The sequence below is a fragment of the Lissotriton vulgaris genome, chromosome 7 (genome assembly GCF_964263255.1).
Source record: "Lissotriton vulgaris chromosome 7, aLisVul1.2, whole genome shotgun sequence".
NCBI classification, from domain to species: Eukaryota; Metazoa; Chordata; class Amphibia; order Caudata; family Salamandridae; genus Lissotriton; species Lissotriton vulgaris.
This window is the reverse complement of record NC_141695.1, coordinates 1,395,434,595-1,395,454,351: the sequence shown is the minus strand read 5'-3', so window position 1 is coordinate 1,395,454,351 and position 19,757 is coordinate 1,395,434,595. Positions and strand designations below refer to the sequence as shown.

Sequence of the window (19,757 nt, the reverse complement as noted above, 5' to 3'; positions counted from 1 at the left end):
AAAAGCCACGTAGGCGGAGAACAGCAGCAACCTCGTCGTCCCCAGCTTCAGTGGCAGCTGCTGCATATTGAGATTGACGTCAAGTGTTATGCCTAAAGATTTTGCTGAATCCACGATGGTCGGTTGGACATTGAGTGCAGTTAGGTGCTTAAGCCAGGTTTGAGTGGTAGAGATTTTTGCGGGAGCTGAGATAAGAAGGAACTCAGTTTTCATAGCATTGAGTTTGAGGTGGTTATCGGCCTGCCAGGATTGGGTGCTTCTGATCGTTGAGTTCAGACGCATAATGTCTTTGGGGGATTGTAGTTTGAGATATAGTTGAGTGTCATCGGCGTACATGTGAAAGTGTACATTAGATGATTGTAGCAAGGTGGTGAGAGGTTCCATAACTAGGCTGAACAAGGTAGGGGATAGGCAGGATCCTTGGGGGGGCACCTAACGATACAGGTATTGGAGTGGACATCAAGTTGTTGCTCTTGAATTTTTGGGATCGGTTGTGTAGAAAGGAGGTGAACCACTGAAGAACAGTCCCAGAGAGACCCATTCTTGTGTTTAGGAGTTCGAGTAAGTTCTCATGTTTCACAGTGTCGAATGCTGAAGAGAGATCAAGAAGGATGAGGAGGCATGTATCATTTTGATCTAAAATTTGGAGGGCGTCGTCAATTATGTGAGTCATAGCAGTTTCGGTACTGTGCCCTGCTCGGAAGCCTGATTGATGAGGGTTGAGGAGATCAAACTGTTCTATGTGCTTTGTCAGTTGTAGTTGAACGCATTTTTCCAACAATTTGGCGAGAGTGGGAATGTTGGTAATCGGACGGTAATTGTTTAGATCAGTGGGGTCGGCTGTTGGTTTCTTTAGTAAAGGTGTAACTTGTCCAACTTTGAGGGAGTCGGGGATGGTTCCTTGTTGAAGTGAGCTATTGATAATTTTAGTCCAGAGTGGGAGGAGCAAAGGGGTGAAGTCTTTTACAGCGTTAGCAGGAAGAGAGTCAGTGAGGTGATTGGACGGTTTCAGGGTGCTGAGTAGTCTGTCAATTTCTTCTTCAGAGTAAGTGCCAAAGGATGACCATGTCGCATTGTTTTTTTGGTTCATTGGGTGTTATGTGGTGGGGTTTGGAGTAAAGGCTTGCGTCAATGAGATCGCTCCTTATGTTGTCAGTTTTTTGGTTAAAGAAAGCAGAGAAATCTTCACAGGAAGGTGCATTGCCCAAAGTGTCGATTGCTTGGGGTTGTTCCTTAGATTGTGATCGGATTAGCTCGAACAGTTTTCTTGGACGGTTTTTTGCTTGGTCGAGCTGGAGTCTGAAGAACTTTGATTTTGAGCGTTTTATTTTCCTGAAGTATGCGTTTCTCTTTTTCTTTAGAATTTTTAGGTGCAGTGCCGACGGAACAGATCTCCAGGTGCGCTCTGCCATTCGCGCATAGCCCGTCTGTCTTCATTGAGACTCCCGTCGTACCAAGGGTTGGATATCTTGGTGGAGACTTTTCAGTTGCATTGGTGCAGCCTCATTGATTATTGAGGTCATAGTGTTGAGATAGTGGTCAGTTAAATACTGGACGTCAGTAACGTCGGTAGGGGGGAGTAGGAGATTGCAGCTGTTAGGGGGTAAAGAGTTTGGATTGAGTTTCTTTAGGTCTCTTTTCCAAACTTTGGGCTTGGAGGATTGGACCGGGATAAGTTTAACTTTTTCCTTGATGAAGAATGTGACAATATGGTGATCTGACCAGTCACAGGGTTGGATTGAATCAAGTTGAATATTGCCTTCTTTGGAGATGATAAGGTCGAGGATAGAGCCTTTGTCATGGGTCGGGCTGTTGCAAATTTGGATGAGGTCAGAAGCGTTAAGGACATTTTTGAGGCTATTAACCTCTGCGTCACTGCAATCATTCCAGTGAAGGTTGTAATCTCCAAAGTAAATTTGTGTGTTTTGCCGTCCTGAGTTGATTGAGATTGTGTCCATGAGTTGTTTGGAGAAGGTGAGGTTGTCTCCAGGTGGGTGTTAGATGATGTGTAGTGAACATACAGGTTTGTTTTTACTGATGACATCAAGGCAGAGGTATTCACAGGAGGTAAGAGAAGGGGCAGTGACTTTATTAATTGAGAGGTTACTCTTGTAGATGCATGCGATTCCACCGCCTGTCTTGATGGACCTGTCAAGTCTAATGATGCAGTAGTTGGGGGGGACTAGGATATCCATGAAAGGAGTAGAAGATTCAGTTAACCATGTTTCAGTTACGATGGCTAGGTCAAGGTTCAAAGAAATGATGAGATCAGCGACCTCCGATGAGTGTCTTTGGGCCGATCTACAGTTGAGAAGTGTGCATTTGAGTCTGGGGGTGCAGAGGGAGGAGGAGGGATCAAGAGTTAGAGGGACTTTTGTTAGGTTGTTGGGAACGGAGCCTCTGTTATGCGTGGGGTGTCTGAGAGGGTTGGAGAGAATCGTAGGAATGGACAGGTGTGTGGTGGCGAAGACGTTTTGGCGAGCCGGGACATATGTGCGGAGTAGGGTGTGTGCCGTGGTCCGAGAGAGTCTTGTTAGTGCGTGGGGGGCGGTTGGAGGTATTGCGAGAGGGGATAGAGGTCCAATGATAATGTTAATGCTTCACGAGGGGAAAGAAAAAATAACGACATTTAAAATGCCAATAGCTCAAAATAATATAATTGCGAGACCTATTGTATTGTTTTTTAGGGCTCGCGCCCTGTGTTGCACTGCGCAGCAGTGCTCGCACAGGCGAGAGCCCTTTTGCCCGGGGTTTGAAAATGGACCCTGGAATCGCATACGCTCGTGCGTGTGCTTTTCCTTTTGGGTTCCGCCATTGGGCTTTGTGTGCGTGTTTTTTTTTTTAAACTGAGCACGCAATAGGGAAAAGGCGGGCACATTGCTCCGCCCCTGGCCTATTGGTGTCTGTTACACTCACCAAAGCGTCATGTGGTTTCAATTATCGTGCCCAGACACAGGCGCGATAATTAAAGCCACATGTCTCGCTTTGTCGCGCTCGAACCACTCCCGGGCTTCAGATGTCGCCTATCTCCAGACTAGTGAAATGTAAGCCCTCACGCACTCTTGTCACAGGGAACCAAGAGGAATATTCGTCATTTCTTCATAATTTCATTTCCCAAACGCTTCTAATCAAACACGTTTTATTTGGTTAATCAGCGTGAAATCCTCAGCTTTGTCTTTGGAACCGGTATTGTTTGTGGAGCCAAATTGCTCAAACTGTGGTACCGAACACCGCGCGTGTTAATGTTGGCACCGTCGGCAGATTCTTCATATGCCGCCCGCACTATGCTACAGCTTCCCACGCCACTGCCCCCTGGCCACCGCCCCTGCGAACCAACGAGATATGTTTCTTTTTTATTTAATACTTTCTTACAGCATTTCTCAGGGAAGGCGCAGGGACGACGGTGTGATTTAAGCTGCCGGAAACCCGATCTCAAAGTGTCGGTAGGAGCAGATGTTTTTAAAGAAAACTGCTAAATCATGTGCTCGCTGCTGCAGGCCAATTAGACGAGCTGGGAGCCTAAGCAGGCTGTCGCCAGGCCTAGCTGCAAGAACAGCAAATATGCTCGAAAGCAAACAAACGGCTGGAGAGAGTGTGGCAGTCAGAGGGCTCAGCTGTGCCGCTGACCCCTGCGTCTCGGGCCAGAGCTTGAAAGAGTCTGTGGGGTTATTCACTTTGACATTAGTTAGCAGCGCGAATTGCCAGAAAGCGATTAATCAGGGAAAGTCTCCACACAGGAGGGTAAATAAACCGCAACTAAAATTCAGAGCCACTTTAAGTTGCAGATAAGCGGCCGGGTCAGGTATCAGGCAGGGGTGGGGGCCATCAGTCTTCCTGGACTCTCTTGTGGTCACTGGTGGCTCCTTGGTGTCCTCAACCATTTATCTGCCTTCGAGCAGGAAGCAGGAACATTATTTATTTATCCAGGCGTGACGAAATACTCAAGTATTTTGTAAACAAAGCGTGACGCGTCTCTCACAGCAGACACTTCTAATTTCCTGTATGTGGCAGACAAAAACACGACCCATTCCATACACGCCCGCCCATTTTTTTTTCTAAGCTCGATACCAATGCAAGAGGCCTTTAAAACCCCTTTAAAACCCCTGTGTGAAATAATGACATGGGGTGAAATAAAACCATATTTCAGTGTAATTACAAGGACAGCCGTGGTAGCGTGAGGTTATCTGCATCATGGTGGCATTGCCCATATACGTATCCTAGCATTAAAGTTTAGCAGCACACGTAACAGTGTGTGCTTTGCTAAAATGTTAATCCATTTCTTCTATACAGCACTTCACATATCGGGAATTGGCACGTTTATAAGCACACCCAGTTTTGGATAAACTAAATGGGACCACTTAAGACAAAGTTATTTGCCCAGGCTGACGCTATTTGCCAACTGCGTGAGCTGCGATTATCAGGCTCGAAGTTTCTTAACTATACAAACTGTGGAGACCAAGAAAAGTATATAATTCCCTGGTGAAACCTGCACCAGTGATCTAACTTGAAATGATGGGAGTCCCAGGTACGACGATGGAACAACACCCCTCCCCCCCCCACACCCCCCCCCCCCCCCTTCCACCCATGGCGTTATTGATCAAACATTGTGCACCCGGTGGCTTAGCAAGCAAACAATAGCTATAACCTGAGGTGCAGTGGACCCCTCAGTCAGCTGGTTTCCAGTGTCGCTGCACCTGCTGTACTATTGATAGCTACGCCCCTGATTCTACCTACTCTACCAGCCACAATAGGACCACATGTTGTAATAACACCGTCCGGTCGAGGGACTGGGGGGCTGCCAAGCTTCCACTATGTTCAGAGTAGCGCCTCGCAGCGATGGGGCTGCAGGGACATATGCTAAGCCAGAGATGCCTGTATGAACTCCAACAAACACGGTCATCCGGATGGTCAGAACTGGACCTGTCCCATTACTACTGACCCTTCTGCGCTTCTATGCAAGGATTGAAGGACACGTTTACAGAAGATATGGACAGAAATGACAGCACCTCCTCTGGACAGTACTGGCCTTCGTATTACCATTTCAGACAATCACACAATGTTTCTGAGCTACCAAAATATGAGAACTCGGTGTAAAAAAAAAGCGCAGGCACGCACTAGTCTGTGCAGTGAAAGCGCATGCGGCTTCAATTACAGCATAAACAGCATCACACGTAGCTGAGCAGCAGCATGTCCCCTGTGCATGGAGTCCACTGAAATAAGTGGGCAGAACGACCTCTTAACCTCAACCAGGGAAAACGCTGCTAACGATTGCCAATGCTTTACTTTGTTCCACATGTTTTAATGGGGAAACATAATTTACAACGAAGGCATTATTACGCGTAACGTTTACAACGGGGCACTTACCACGTAAACGTCTTTTCCATGCGTATGCCTTCCACGATAGACTTTACCACACAAGAAACATTCCGGTCAACCATCCTACGTTCTGCGTGTACGTAAAAAAAGAAAGTCCTTTTTTTATTTTGATAGAAGTGTTTTCACGCATACATTAAGTACGTGATAAGTAGTAAAGGCATGAGTGGAAATGGAAAAAAATTAAAAAGGGGGGCTTATTTGGGCCCCCCCTCTTGCCCCCCCCCCCCCCCCCCAAACAACCCAAAAAAAATTTTTTAAACATTTTGGAATCTACATTTAAAACGATTAAAAAAGCTAACTGAATGTGTAATATAAAATGTGTATTACAAAATAACAAATGACCTTATTTGACGAAATATTCAGCCATCTTGCTTGCGGACACGATTTTAGAGGGTCAGTGAAAGTGACAAAAGACAAACAATATCACTTCTGAAGACATATTTTTTTTGCCTATCCGTTTCATTATGTTTATTTCAGTGTATTTTTGGGCATAATGGACGTTGGATGCTTACTAACGTTTTTATGCGTGGTAAAATGCTGCGTTCTATTATTCTGCGTGGTAAAGACACTGGCGATGTTAAATTCGTGTGGTAAAGCCATGCGTTGTATTTGAAATCTTGGTAACATCATATATTCATTTTATATATTCATTTTAATGACCAACGAAAAAAACAAATAATGAGTGCATTAAGATTTTCACATTTAATTATGAAATATAAATGGAGATATTCTTAAACAAAAAAAAGAATGTGTCCTAACGGCTACAGTGTCGAACTCGAAGCTGGACCGGGTTCGAGTCTTGGCAGGAACGCTCAACATCCTGTGCTCCTGGGCAAATCACTTCATCTCCGCATGCCTACTAAAATGAATGTGTCCTCTGTAACGTGTATGGAGTGTACTTATGTAAAGCGCTCTGATACCATGGTGTCGAGTTTGCACTATATAAAACTCAAAAATGTGCGAAAGTGCAACAATACTTCTGCAGAACGCTGAGTTTTTTTGTTAATTTCTGTGCACAGTTCGGTCCGGTTGTAAATCCCAGGTTACATTTGTGGACGGAGATAAAACCTCAACTCAGTGCGAGGAATAAAACAGCAAGTCAGGGCAAATGTTGTCTAGATTTGTATTGCCGACTAGAGAGCTCCAAACTTGGTAGCCCCCACAAAACTAACCAGGTTTATACATTGACCCGTTGAGGCGTTATGCATCTTCAATCACTTTACTTGGCTTATCCATCTTTAACTCTTCAGCAAAATGAATACGACGCTGTTCAGTAAGTGGCAGAAAGCAGCATTTAACTTAATGCATGCACATTTCCACAGCTTTCCAACGTATTAATATGTTAAAAAAGGCACAATAATAAAATAGGATTTACGAAGTAATGCATAGTTTCTTCTGGGCTCTTTAGGCAGTCGGAAAATAATAAAGGCATGGTGCCTATTGGGTGATTTATCAAATTTTTAACATTATTAATACAAAAATATTCACTACAGATTTCAGAAAGCCAAATTCAAAACCTGGTGCAAGTTATATCACCGAGATTGACAGATGATTGAAGCTATTGTTAAAGAGAATCAGTTATATAATTGGTAGATCCGGGACACTGGGTTGCTGAGAAGAACTCACAAATATTTTGTAAAAGGTGAATAAATATTGTTTGGAACCTCAAATTCAGTAATACTGCACCCAGAGTTCCTGACACGGAAGCGTGTGGTATCTCCGAGCTGTGGTAACACCACACCATTGCAGTCTTGCCCTTGTGGAATGCAGGATAACCGAGGCAAACCATGTTAGTGCATCGATTGCCACAGTGTTCCACATTTCAGGCAAATTCCCCATGCCCATTTTGCCAGATTTTTTCCTGGTAATGTGTGCAAGGAAAACAACCCAGCAATGTGATGTTCATTGGCAGCTCCAAGCTCGGATTCTGTCATAACCATATATTTACCGCTAAATCAGTAGTTGCATAGTCAAGTCAGGAGGAAGACACAACTACGCACAGAAAAACCTGGTGATTCAGGCCCTTTGGTTTGTGCATCCCTTCTGACATGGTCTTACAACAGTGGACACCATGTCTGACATGAACTATATGCTCAAGACCAAAAGTGTTAATTGCGAGGACTGTATAAAAATGTGTTCAGATCTTCACCACTGACCGAGTCTTCTAATCCACAAAAAAGGACCAAGCATCATCCTGCAAACTGTCCTCTGATTTCACCACTTGATGGGATGGGGAATTTACTTGCCAACATTCAAATATTTCTGATTTTCTCTACATGTCAGGCAGAAGAGAACCAAGTAATCCCAAACAGAGACCTGATTTAAAGTAATGTTTTGACTTCTAACAATTAAATCCTTTTAAACACTCCATCAAAACTGTGCCTTCCATAAAACCGCCAGGTAGACGCGCGCTATACAAATACCTGTAAATTCAAATTCAAAACTGTGACAGTAGGTAGAATACATTTAACATTAACAAAGTTATTCTAAAGGAAAATAGATTGAAGCAAGTCTGGCTTTAGCCACTCTTCCGTTTTCAGTGTATTTACGTACTGTGATCAGTTTCAGGTAATGTGGCTGATTTGTAGAACTATGGTCTATTGTTTGTTGTGTAGTTAGTTTGAGGCAGTCAGGTGCTAGTGTTGCATTATTATTAGCAATGCCAACTGCTCAAACTTTTATAATGCGAGCCCTATTGCATTACAAATGCTAGTCTTTCTCAGGTTGTTATTGTCAGTACTAAAGTAGTGTCCTTTTGATTATTGGTCTTAGGAAAGGACTAGAAACTCCTGATTTTACTGTTATGTTTACTCTAAAAATTGCTTGTACCAGTTATCTACAGTTACTTACAGAACCACCATCTAATGGATCTACCCAATCTGCAATAAGCTGTCCCATGTTATGGATTTTTTTTTCAATTTCAAAAATAGAAAAGAGAGAAACTCTAGCATGTCATTGACTTAATATTCTTTGTGAATGTGCCATGACTGTCCTACTCATAAACTTCCCTGCTAAAGATTTGAGTGTTGTCCTGTTACAGAATCTCGTTTCCCGGGGATTTCTGCTATACCACAGTATCTCGAGATGTCACTTTTGGGGATTTGTTTCTGGAAAGGAGCTCCCTATCTGCAATCATGAAAGAAGTGTGTGTGTGCATGGGATGGGTTAGTAGCATCGAATTGCTGCCTGCAATCTTAGACTTTGTTTAACGTGTGAAGAAATTGTTGCTGTGTTCACCTTGACTGTTTTTTGTTTTCAGCCCTCGACTTGTTAGATAAAATGCTGACATTCAACCCAAACCGGCGGATTACAGTGGAGGAGGCGCTAGCTCATCCATACCTGGAGCAGTACTACGACCCTTCAGATGAGGTTTGAACCACTGGGCGATATGGAGAGTAGGCCCTAATGAGTGAGAGAGAATGTGTTCAGTGGAAGGGGAGGACCGCTGGGGAGTTGAGATAAGGGGATAGGAGCAGATAGACTGTAACAGAGCAGTCAATCTTGTTGCTGTGGCAGTTGCTCATGTGTTTGGGACAGGTAGTAGATGTTACTCTTGGCTGACGATCAGGGACACCTGCTAACCACTCCTATCAACATATGAATAGTACTATTTTCAGACATTCATTCATCCATCAGCTGTCTTAACATAGGAGTTGGGTCTCATGCCCTCATTCTGAACCCATCCCGAAGCAGTACATGGTACAGATCTGCCAATTTTCAGTCAACACCATGGCAGGCAATTTTTATCATTCATACGACTAACTCTTAGACCAAACCATTTGCGAAACTCCACAACAAATATTTTTAAGAAGTGTGTGTGTGTGTGTGTGACTGTGTGTGTGTGTGACTGTGTGTGTGTGTGACTGTGTGTGTGTGTGACTGTGTGTGTGTGTGACTGTGTGTGTGACTGTGTGTGGGTGTGTGTGACTGTGTGTGTGTGACTGTGTGTGTGTGACTGTGTGTGTGTGTGTGTGACTGTGTGTGTGTGACTATGTGTGTGACTATGTGTGTGTGTGTGTGTGACTGTGTGTGTGACTGTGTGTGTGTGTGTGTGACTGTGTGTGTGTGTGTGTGACTGTGTGTGTGTGTGTGTGACTGTGTGTGTGACTGTGTGTGACTGTGTGTGTGACTGTGTGTGTGTGTGTGTGTGACTGTGTGTGTGTGACTGTGTGTGTGTGTGACTGTGTGTGTGTGTGTGTGTGACTGTGTGTGTGTGTGTGTTAGTGTGTGTGTGTGTGTACACGTGTGTACTTCTTGATTGTGGTTGCCCAGTTATCTCCAATGCATTTGCTAATAACCTAGTTTTCATAAGCACATGGGCAAGGCTTGCTACTTCCACACCATCTTTAAATGAGCAATACTTTTTGCCAACCACCTGACCCTAATTGGAACATTATAGAGTCAGTGTGATTGAATTATGAGTTTGGAGGGTAGGGTTACACAGATGTGTTAGCGGGGTCATTTGTGATTTGTGGGATTGTAGTGTCCTTGGCCTGGACGTCCAGTTTGTTGATTTTTCTGCAATTTCATGTCTGTAGCCAGTTGCAGAGGAGCCATTTACATTTGACATGGAGCTCGATGACCTTCCCAAGGAAAAACTGAAGGAGCTCATTTATGAGGAGACCGCACGCTTCCAGCCCGGTTACCAGGTGCCCTGAACCCCAAGCCGCACAGCCTGAGCTCCTGCTTGGTGAGTTTGGTTTTGTGGCACAAAATGTCACCGCATTGGACCAGAAATTCTTGATGTTAATGTTCTTCTTTTGGAATTTCTTTCCTCTGTGGCCTCATATTTTTTTTTTTTAGATCTCGCCTGGCGTTAGCAGCGCACATGCACTGCTCTCGCCATGCGAGCGCCTTTTGTATTGTATTGTTTTTGCATTTGTATAGCGCTCACTACTCCTGACGAGGCGTCAAAGTGCTTTTTCGGCAAGTAGCACGCTACTCCGGGATCCATAGAGGATTAGTGTTGAATTAGTATAGTGAAACATGCAAGTACATTTTAGGTGGTGGTGAAGTTAGTCAAGTATTTGGATTCGGAAGGATAGCAGAAGGATAGATGAGGAAAGAAGGTTTGTATTTCTATAGCGCTGCTAACCCCTGATGGGTTGTTAAAGCGTTTGTTTTTGCGAGTAGCACGCTACTCCGGAAACCCATAAAAGATTAGTGGTGAATTCGTTGGAATCAATATGGATTCCAAAGCGTGCACACGGGCGAATTGAAGATGTGCACACTCTGCGTTTCTGGGGATTACACGTGACATAGATTTGCTGTACGATTTGCTTTCACCGTGCTTGTTAATCAAATTCTTCTAAGCCCCGACCCTCCCCTACCTTTCCTCCTTATGTACGTACTTTCCTGGATGGTTTTTTAATCACATTTTCTCTCTTCTATGCTCTTTCCCATCTATCCCTCCTTGCGTTCATATGAGTGTTAGTGAAATGAAAGGGGTAGCATTGTGATCTTACCGAGGCAGTTTACTTTATGATTATTAAGATCAATGTATGCCTCGGTCTGCAGCACTGTGGTAGAGACCCACAGAAACAAAGAGGTAATTTTCTCGACCCGGGCTGAGGTGATTTTGCTGTGATTCGATCTCGCGCACTACACAACACCCGAAACGTCAGTCTTCAGAGACGAGTTCGCCGAGATATACTGTGCGTTTACAATAGAAATATGCACCAAGGTGGTACTTCGCATTTTGTTAAAAAATACCACGGCTGTGATATTTTACTCCATTAATTTGTTCGGATTCAGTTGTCTTCTAACGTAGTAAATAATTGTCTGCAGTACACAGAACAGAAGCAATTCTGTTGCATAAAATAAAGCAGCACTACTCAATGAAAAAAGTAACGGGAAACTAGAACCTGCAACTGGATGTTGAGGCGTCGCACCCTAGAGTGATGCACAGCTGCACACAGGCAGCACAGCAAAGTAGTCAAGCAAAGGAGAAGGCAATGCAGACAGCAACGCACTGTCGAGTCAGACGAAGGAGAAAGGCAATGCAGGCATCAGGTTGGAGAAAGGTGAACAGCAGTCAGTGGAAAAGTAATGAAGTCCAAGCTTCCCTCTTGCTGTGGACCAAGGCAGCTCTAAGAAAAGCAGGGTAAAAAAAGAAGGGTGAAGATAAACACACGCCATTATTTAGTTGCTACTGTGCTGCACAACAGCGACTTGAATGAGTCATGGGTGCTTTTGTATTTCTTATCCTTCCCGACCTTAGCCCCTTCAGACGTCCCTGCGGCCTGTCTGCTGTAGCTGCCCCAGAGCAGCCGGTGCGGGCGGCCCAGAGAGTAACTCCGTCTGCACCCAGCACTGCCGCCCTTAGAAACACACCCAGAGCGCGGCTGGGAGACAACCGAGGCAGGGCGAGGGAAACACCCGGGGAGGTGCGGGTCCTGTTTTTCTTCTTCTCCCGCTTTCTTTTCTTACTCCACCAGGTACTATTGCTGATAATTGTAATTATTATTATTATTATTATTACAAATAATATTAACATTAACAATACCAACAGCAATAATAATAATTCCTATTTTTTATTCTTATTATTCTTCGTGGCATCATTTGTATCCCTATAATTCTCGTTATTTAGTTAATGTAAAACGCTGAGGTGTTGCTGTTATTAGTAACAATAGTATCTGATAGAGACATCTAGCCTCCGATTCCTTAACTCCGAATATCCCCAGGCGTCAGACTGGATCTGGAAAACTTTCCGCAGCAGCACCTCTGCGCGCCGGGGGGCGGCGCCACACGACTCCGCCCTGATGTCGTACACAGACATGACGTCAGCGGAGCCATATATGCCCCTCCTGGCGTGCTGATGTCAGTTTTCTCCTTTTCCGCGGATCCGGGAAAACCAGCAGTACCTTGGCCTGGATTTTAGGCCTTTTCGACGCCTTTGGTGTCGCTGGAACAGTGTGCAATGCCTTCGGGTTGTAACGTTTGTAAAGCCTGTGCGTGTCATATGTCTGGCACTGACCCACACCTCATTTGTATGTGGTGCCTCGGCGAGCACCACGACTCCAAAGAGTGCGACGCCTGTCAGAGAATGAAGCCCAAGTCCCTGAGAGAGCACTGTATGAAACTGCTGGCAGCACGGCTGTCCGGTCCAGCACCTTCATGTCGCCGCTCTCCCCCACCGGTTCGGGCTCATTCCAGAGTTCGTTTCCGCGAACATCGCTCGAAGGCAGGTAAGCACAAGCAGCAAGCACAGAGGTCTTCCTCCCATTCGCGTACTGCTGGTGCCGCTCCTCTTACTCTATGCCAGGTAAGGGTGCCGGGCAGTCATTTTCTCCATACCCTCCCTTTCTGGGGGTTGGAGCGACGCGTGCCCAAATGGAGGCTTATTCTATTACACTCCAATCGTACTTTGGGTCACCACCTCTCCCTGGAGCACCTTCTGGTCCCAAACAGGTGGAGGGTACTCATGTCGGGTCCTCGCCTGCGGATTCTTCCTAGACGTCGGCTGTGTGCATCGACTCCGGAGACGATACAATGCAGACAGGACATGGCCCAGTGGGTCCTCCCAGTCGCCTGTCAAGCCTACCCAGTCAGTCTTCGCATAGCCCTGAGCGGCTTCCTGCGCTGACGGAGGCAGCGCTGGCCCCGACGCCCGGCTCGATGTCCGGTCTGCCTAAACTCGCACCTTTTGCTGTGGGATCGATGTCGGACGGCGTCCAGGTCGAGTCCCCTGGGGAGTTCGTCGACGTCCAGACGACTCCACCCTGGCGCCCATCGACGTCGGTGCGGAAGCCTAAGCTTTCTCAAGAGGTTGCTGTTGATGCCCGCACTGTTCAGTCTTATCTGATTTGTTAACTGTCAGCCATATGGCTGGTTTAATCGTCTTTCAGTCCTCTGTGTGTTTTGCCCAAGAGGATCCCCTTATCAGGGGTTGTCACTTGCCCTATGTGGGGTATATGGTAGTGCTAGGCGACTGCCTTGCCTTAGTACCCTCCTATGGATTATTCCTACCGCACATCCTTCGGGGAGTCTCTCCCTATCTTTTCTCCCTCGGTTCTATTGTTGGCATCATCGCACTTCGGTACCTTTGGTCCCGCTTGTCTGTATTGGCTTCTCTCCTTGCCTTTCCAGCTCACATCTTCTCCGCCGCTGTGGGGCAGTGCTTAGTACTATTAGTACAGACTTAGGCAGGCAGCCCTTATTGGACTCGTCCTCCAAGGTCCTTCATTAGCATCTATGCCTCTGCTTTATGTAGCCTCAGTTAAAAAAAAAAAAAAGAAAAAAAAACCGAAACACTTCTCCTACAGCGTTTTTTTCCACATTCCCTGTTGCCCCGCACAGGTGTTTCCACACTTCTGTTGGATCATACTGTGATCTGTCATGGTTAGTATTTTTTTCGGAATACTAGCTTCTGATCCGGGGCACTTACATTGATCCTTATCTAGTTTTGTCCTTCTCTTCTGGTCACTAACCCAATCTGATGGTGTCACCACCTCTGTGGTGCCGGGCTGCCTGGTGCCCCTTTTGGGCCATTGCCCTCTTCATGTCTTGAGCATCTGAGCTGCTCGCACTGCATGCAGGAGGTTATTTCCTTCTTTGTGTGGTTTCACCGTCCACACAATGTTATTCGTACCGAATGCCTAGACATCTCCCACCGTCACTCCTACTTTGACGCTAGGCTGTGTGCCCTTGGCTCTTTCGCCGGCGGCAGCAGACCGCCTAGCTCTTGGTGAGTCTTGTATTTTCTACCGGCCTTATGCCATGGATTGGTCGCCCATCAATGTTGTCACATATGTCTAGTTCTGTTCTTCTACATACTGGACTAGTATGAGCTTCTGCCATTCCGGTTGCCATCTCTCTGGGTTTTGCTTACAAGCAACACATTGCCTCTGGTGGATTTCGTAAACCCCAGGTCCGGTTTCACTTCTGGCAGTGTCTTATGATTCCTTTTAACTCCTGCATATCTGATATGCATTTTCTTGTTCCATACCGGCACTTGCTGGGCGGGAGTTAGCCTCTTGCCTCCGTTGCCCATGTCTCGTTGCTGTTGCAGGTTTCAGTGTTTTTTCACTGTTTTGCCTAGTCAACCGGTGAATGCTTTTTGCTTTTCTGCGGATCCCTCAGGCCCTAGATTTGGGTTCATCTCCCTTTTCGAAGTTGTGGACTCTTGATCCAGCACGGGCAGTCTGGCCATGGACTTTCCCTTTCACAACCTGATAAATACACAAAAGGTTTTTTTGTGCTAATCTTGTCGACTGGTGGTACCTTTGCCTTCCATTATTTTCGGCTCTCTTCAGTGCTTCATGGTCTAGAAGTTAGCTGCGCTGCTATTACTGTCCCCACTGTGTTTCGTCACATGGTTAACGGCACTGCTTTAGTCGCATGTTTAGCGGCTAAGTTCTCTCTGGAACTTGGTGGGCTTAGTCGCAGACTCGCCTCATATATGGGTTTGGCTTTGGTATCTATTCTGAGTTAAGGAATCTGCGGCTAGACTTCTCTATCAGATGAACGAGTTACTTACCTTCGGTAATAATGTATCTGGTAGAGACATATTCTAGTCACAGATCCCTTAACGCCCGCTCGTGCTCCCCGTTCTGCGAGGATCTTTTCAAGTTTGGCTTTCTATACTCTCCTCCCTCTGGGTGGCTTGCCATTCGGTAGGGTGACATTTTATTTTCATCACGACACAAAATGCTTCCTCTATTTTCATTGCTACTCCTCCCATTCTCAGGACTGGGCGGTGTGCTCATATGTCATGTGTTCTTTCCAGCCCTCGGCCTGAATTGTGTGATGTGAAATCTTTCATGTTTTTTCCTCCACCCCGCTCTCCCCTTCCCCATTGCCTTGGGTTCTTTTTCCACCCCCTGCGACCCATTGCTTCAAATCTTTTGGCTTTGCCACATTTTATAGGTCTCGTATGGAGGTTGCTACGTCTCTCTATGGTTACGTCTTCTGGTGGGTTATCCTTAATCCTGTGTTCTGGGCTTATTGTCCTTCACGGTTATACATTATGACTGTGGACTTTGCCAGACTGTTTTTTCACGTCCTCCTTTCCCTCCAAAGGTGATTTGGTCTGCACTTTGTGGGATTGTTTTTCAGAGGTACTCAGCTCTTCCTTTTTTCTACTTACAACATCCAGTGCCTGGCACTGTTCTTTATGGTGGTGTTTTTCACCTTTCTATCCCTTTTTCATCACTTTTGCACACTGTTTCCATAATCTAACTGTTTTTTGGTGGTGGCTCCGCGTTGTTGCCCGTAAAGGTTTCACTGAAAAAAACTGACGTCAGCGCTCCGGAAGGATCATATATGACTCCGCTGATTTCATGACAGTCGGCGACATCAGGGCGGAGTCGTGCGGCACCACCCCCTGGCGCGCAGAGGTTCTGCTGCGGAAAGTTTTCCAAATCCAGTCTGACGCCTGGGTATAGTCTTGAGTTTAGGAATCTGCGGCTAGACTATGTCTCCACCAGATACATTGTTACCTAAGGTAAGTAATTCATTCAACAACAATAATATTAATAAACACCACTACTAATCATTTCAATAATAATACTAAAAGCAACAGCTTCTACTATTCAAGAAGATGGTGAGTGTAAGGGTCTTTTAATAAGTGACAGAACACGGAATCAAATGAGCAGACCACCAATAATGATTTATTTTACATTTAGCCCAAAAACCGGATCATTGTTTAAAACACGTCACGCTCATATGATCTCTTTGTCATAGGTGTTAAGTTAGATATTGCAGATTGCCTCCAATATGTTCTGCACATTGCTTGAACCCATTAGAAGTGTGTGATGGTGAAAGGGGCACGGTCGCTCAGCGCCCAAGTTGTCATGTGTCTGTGTTTATACGTTGGCGCAGGTGTCTCCAACCGGTCGATCGCGAGCTACTAGTAGCTCGTAGAGACCCTCTGAGTAGCTCGTGCTGCTTCCTGCTCAATTTAGTAGCCCTTCAGTGTGGTTAGGGCTTGTTTGGGCTGCGAAGGAAGGGTGCGTCGTAGCTGCAGCAGGCGTGGCAGAGCAGGTGGATGGGCAGAGCTGGTAGACTGCCGGTCGCGCAAGCAGTATAGAACTGCTGTGACCTGCACCAGCTGCCTTTTTTCAGCAGCACAGCGTGCCACCTAATTTCCCTCGATCCACAGTGGAAGGGAGAATTTGGGATCCTGCACGGGTATGTCAGCAGCTGACAGCAAGTTTTTCCCGTGCCCCTGCCGCCCCCCCTTCCCAACCCCCCCCCCCCCCCCCCCCCGTCTTATGCTTTCTCGCATCTACCTTCTTAAAGTATAAGTGCCGGTGTTCAACGGACGGGGAGCAAAAAAAACAGCAGGCGGCTTCCGCCCTCAAGTTTGTGCTATATAAAATTGCAAAAAGAATAAAAAATACTGTACAGCTCCGCATTCTGCCATTGGTGATTTCAGGTGTTGGGCCTGCAGCTTTCTTTTCCGCTTGAGAACGCCCAATGAGCAGCAGGAAGGCTGGCGTACATATGGGAGGGAGCTAATGGCAAGAAAATTGCTGAGGATCACACGATACGGGGTCAAGGGGGACAGCCTGGATCAGAATTCTTTTAACTTAATTCCGCAGTTACCTAATTAGCCACTAGCCCGCCTCATCTCCCAAGCCAAACTACTTTTTTCTTTTATTTATTTATAAGAGGATAGGAGCGGAAGGGCTTAGCCGGGATGCAGGCCATGTCAGCAGGTGCCCAGTTAGTCCGGTCCAAATACTCCCTCCCTCCACCTGCAGTCCCCATGCGTGTCCTTCCACAACAGAAGGTGGCACGCTTTCTCTTTTTATTGTGAGGGTCTCTGTTCACCGCCAATGCGTTATCTCATTTAATGTAACTTTTGCTTTTGTAATTTGTTCACTTGTAATGTTTTCATGTATCAGTTCTGTTCCAATTGTGAAGCGCTCTGAAACCTTCAGGTAAAGTCCGAGCTATATAAAAACGCATAAATAAAATCACAGAGCAGCAGGTAAGCCATGGGCGCACATCCGGCATGGGGTCTTGAAATACGACACTAAAGGCCAAGCCTGCTAAAGACCCTGCAATAGTGCATGCAGTCATGTGTAAGCCTCCGTCCAGCATGCAGGGTCTTTTACTGAAGGACAGAGAAGCGGTTGGTCATCTTCTTTCCAAGTCCTCTGATGTACCGTGGCTAAGACACTCACACCAGTTTGCACTATTCCGGTAACGTAGCTAGCAGATCTGTACAGTCATATGCATTGTGGTTATGTGTCTGTACTTGGAGATCCGGGGCTGTGACTGGCACTGTGCGTTCCAGCCACCTATAGGCCGACCCTACCCAGGTGAGCCCAGCCCCACAGCTAATCTCTGTCAGCGACGACCTCAGGCTGTCTCCCTGCGTTTGCTTCTAATAATCTTCACAACATTATGGGACTGGGTAATACAGCAAACTAGCAAAGCAACACATATAGGCTTGAATCCTGCCTCTTCAGCCTCACAAACCTATGTACTCCACCGCCTGCACTCCGAGCATCTAAGGTCCCAGAACCTGTCCAAGGGATATGTTTGTGTTTCTTCAGGCCGGGGATGAGACGCTGGCTGTAAGAATATATATATGATTGTCCGACCGACCCTTTAAACCTGTGCTTCCGCTCCCTCGCTCGCTTCAACATTCCCCCTGCTCCTTGAAACGGGCGTCAGAGCACTGGGCAGAAATGGAAGAGCTTTGATAGCTGCAGACTTTCTGTCGTTCATTGGGAGGGCACCGAAGAGCTGTGCACCCTCACCGTCGGGCTCTGGTGGCAGGGGTTGACCAAGCTCTCCGGGCTGAGCACATGCATCTTTCTACTTTCCGACATCCTGTGATTCTGGCCAAATCACTTCTCCCTGTACCTTAAATGAAAAAAAAAAGAGCCATAAAAACTGAAAGTGTCCTCGTTTGTAGCGCTATTTAATTTACTATCTAATTATCATATTTGTTTCAGATCATCTTACAAACAACGTGGGCCTTTGTACAGTGTCATTTTTGTATATGTCCACCGTTTGAGCAGTGTGTCCTCTGCATTATTACATATTGAACTGCGTTCCTAGTAAGTTAGTTATTTGTGGAAACTAGGAGAGAATTATTTGATAAGTGATCAATGATTCCATTAGGACGTTGTGTACCTCGAAAGTATGAGATGTACTGTGATAAGTGAGTCTCATGGGACAATTGTTGCTCATGTGTGTTCAGTAGTAGAGCCTATCCTAACACCTTTTCTCACCATCTCATGTTTTTAGACACCTACACTTTCCACACAGGATAGGATTAAGCCTCAGACGTGCACTACTAATTTGGTGCCCGGGCCTCTTTTCTTTCCCATTCCGACGAGCTGTGGCCTCCTCTTTCACGCCTTGTATTGTGTCACTATTGTGGCGTATGCTTTATTTTGTTGTCTCACTGTTGTGTCTGTGAGTCTTTTTAACGTACAGCCCACATGTCAGTAATGTGGCATGTCATGGCCCTACCTATTTAATACATTCCCACCTATTGGCCAGGAGACAAGGCTCACACATGCTGCCCAGTACCCATCATCTTCCTGTATGGCTGCAATAGTATGCCAGCTTGTCTTGAACAGCAGTGATGTTCTTCAGGCTGGGCCCTGGGGAATGTACTTTTCAAGGGGAACTGGGTAGTTTTCTTTTTGTGTACAGTTTTATAGCGCAAACTAGAACCGAAGGTATCATAGCGCTTTACATGAGCACCAGTTACATTACAAACGGACACATTACTTTTTGTTAGGCACTGGGATATTAAGTGATTTGGAACTGCCCCCGCCAGGCTACCAGATTACACAGACTTAGAGGACTTCCTACAGTTCCACACTGAAGGTAGGATTGCTTTTCCTGTTTGTTTGTTAATTGAGCTGCATTACAATGATTATTTCAGTGACCGCTATTAAAAGGTCTTGATTTTGAAGCTATTATTGTGAAAGGTTGTAAAGTGGTTTGACAACACAAATCCAAAGTCAATCGTTTCAGTGTGTTTAGGAAACTTTAAGTCTTGCGTTCAAACCACATTATAGTGGGCTCTGAAGAAAATAGGTTTTTTAACCTTAACGGCAATGAAACTGGGCGTGGGAGGTCTCTTGGAAAAATGCGCGAGTTGCTTGGGGTTTGGTAGCTCACGATGATTTTTACTGACCAGAAGTAGCTCTCACTACACAAAAGGTTGGAGACCCCTGCGTTGGCGTGTGTGTGGTCATAGCTAGTAATGGGTCAGCTTGCCTCTGTCCTGACACACGTTGCGAGCCCCGCTAACACTGTTATGCGCAGCTCAAGGCCCTGCACACACTGGCATGCTCGGGGACCCTCAAACACTAGCATGGTAAGGGTCTTGCAAACATTGTCATACTCAGGGCCCCGCACACACTGGCATGCTCAGGGCCCGCACACACTGGCATGCTCAGGGCCCG

At 46.0% G+C, this 19,757-nt stretch overlaps 1 protein-coding gene across 1 annotated transcript in view; it reads left to right on the top strand.

The window, feature by feature from the left end:
* LOC147705703 (mitogen-activated protein kinase 1-like) overlaps positions 1 to 19,757 on the top strand; it is a 426,270-nt gene that overhangs the window by 381,669 nt on the left and 24,844 nt on the right. Inside the window, exons 7-8 of the mRNA XM_086932128.1 lie at positions 8,636 to 8,745; positions 9,915 to 10,066. Coding sequence (XP_086788254.1) covers positions 8,636 to 8,745; positions 9,915 to 10,034 — 230 coding nt within the window. The 3' untranslated portion in view covers positions 10,035 to 10,066. The remainder of the gene's footprint in view (positions 1 to 8,635; positions 8,746 to 9,914; positions 10,067 to 19,757) is intronic.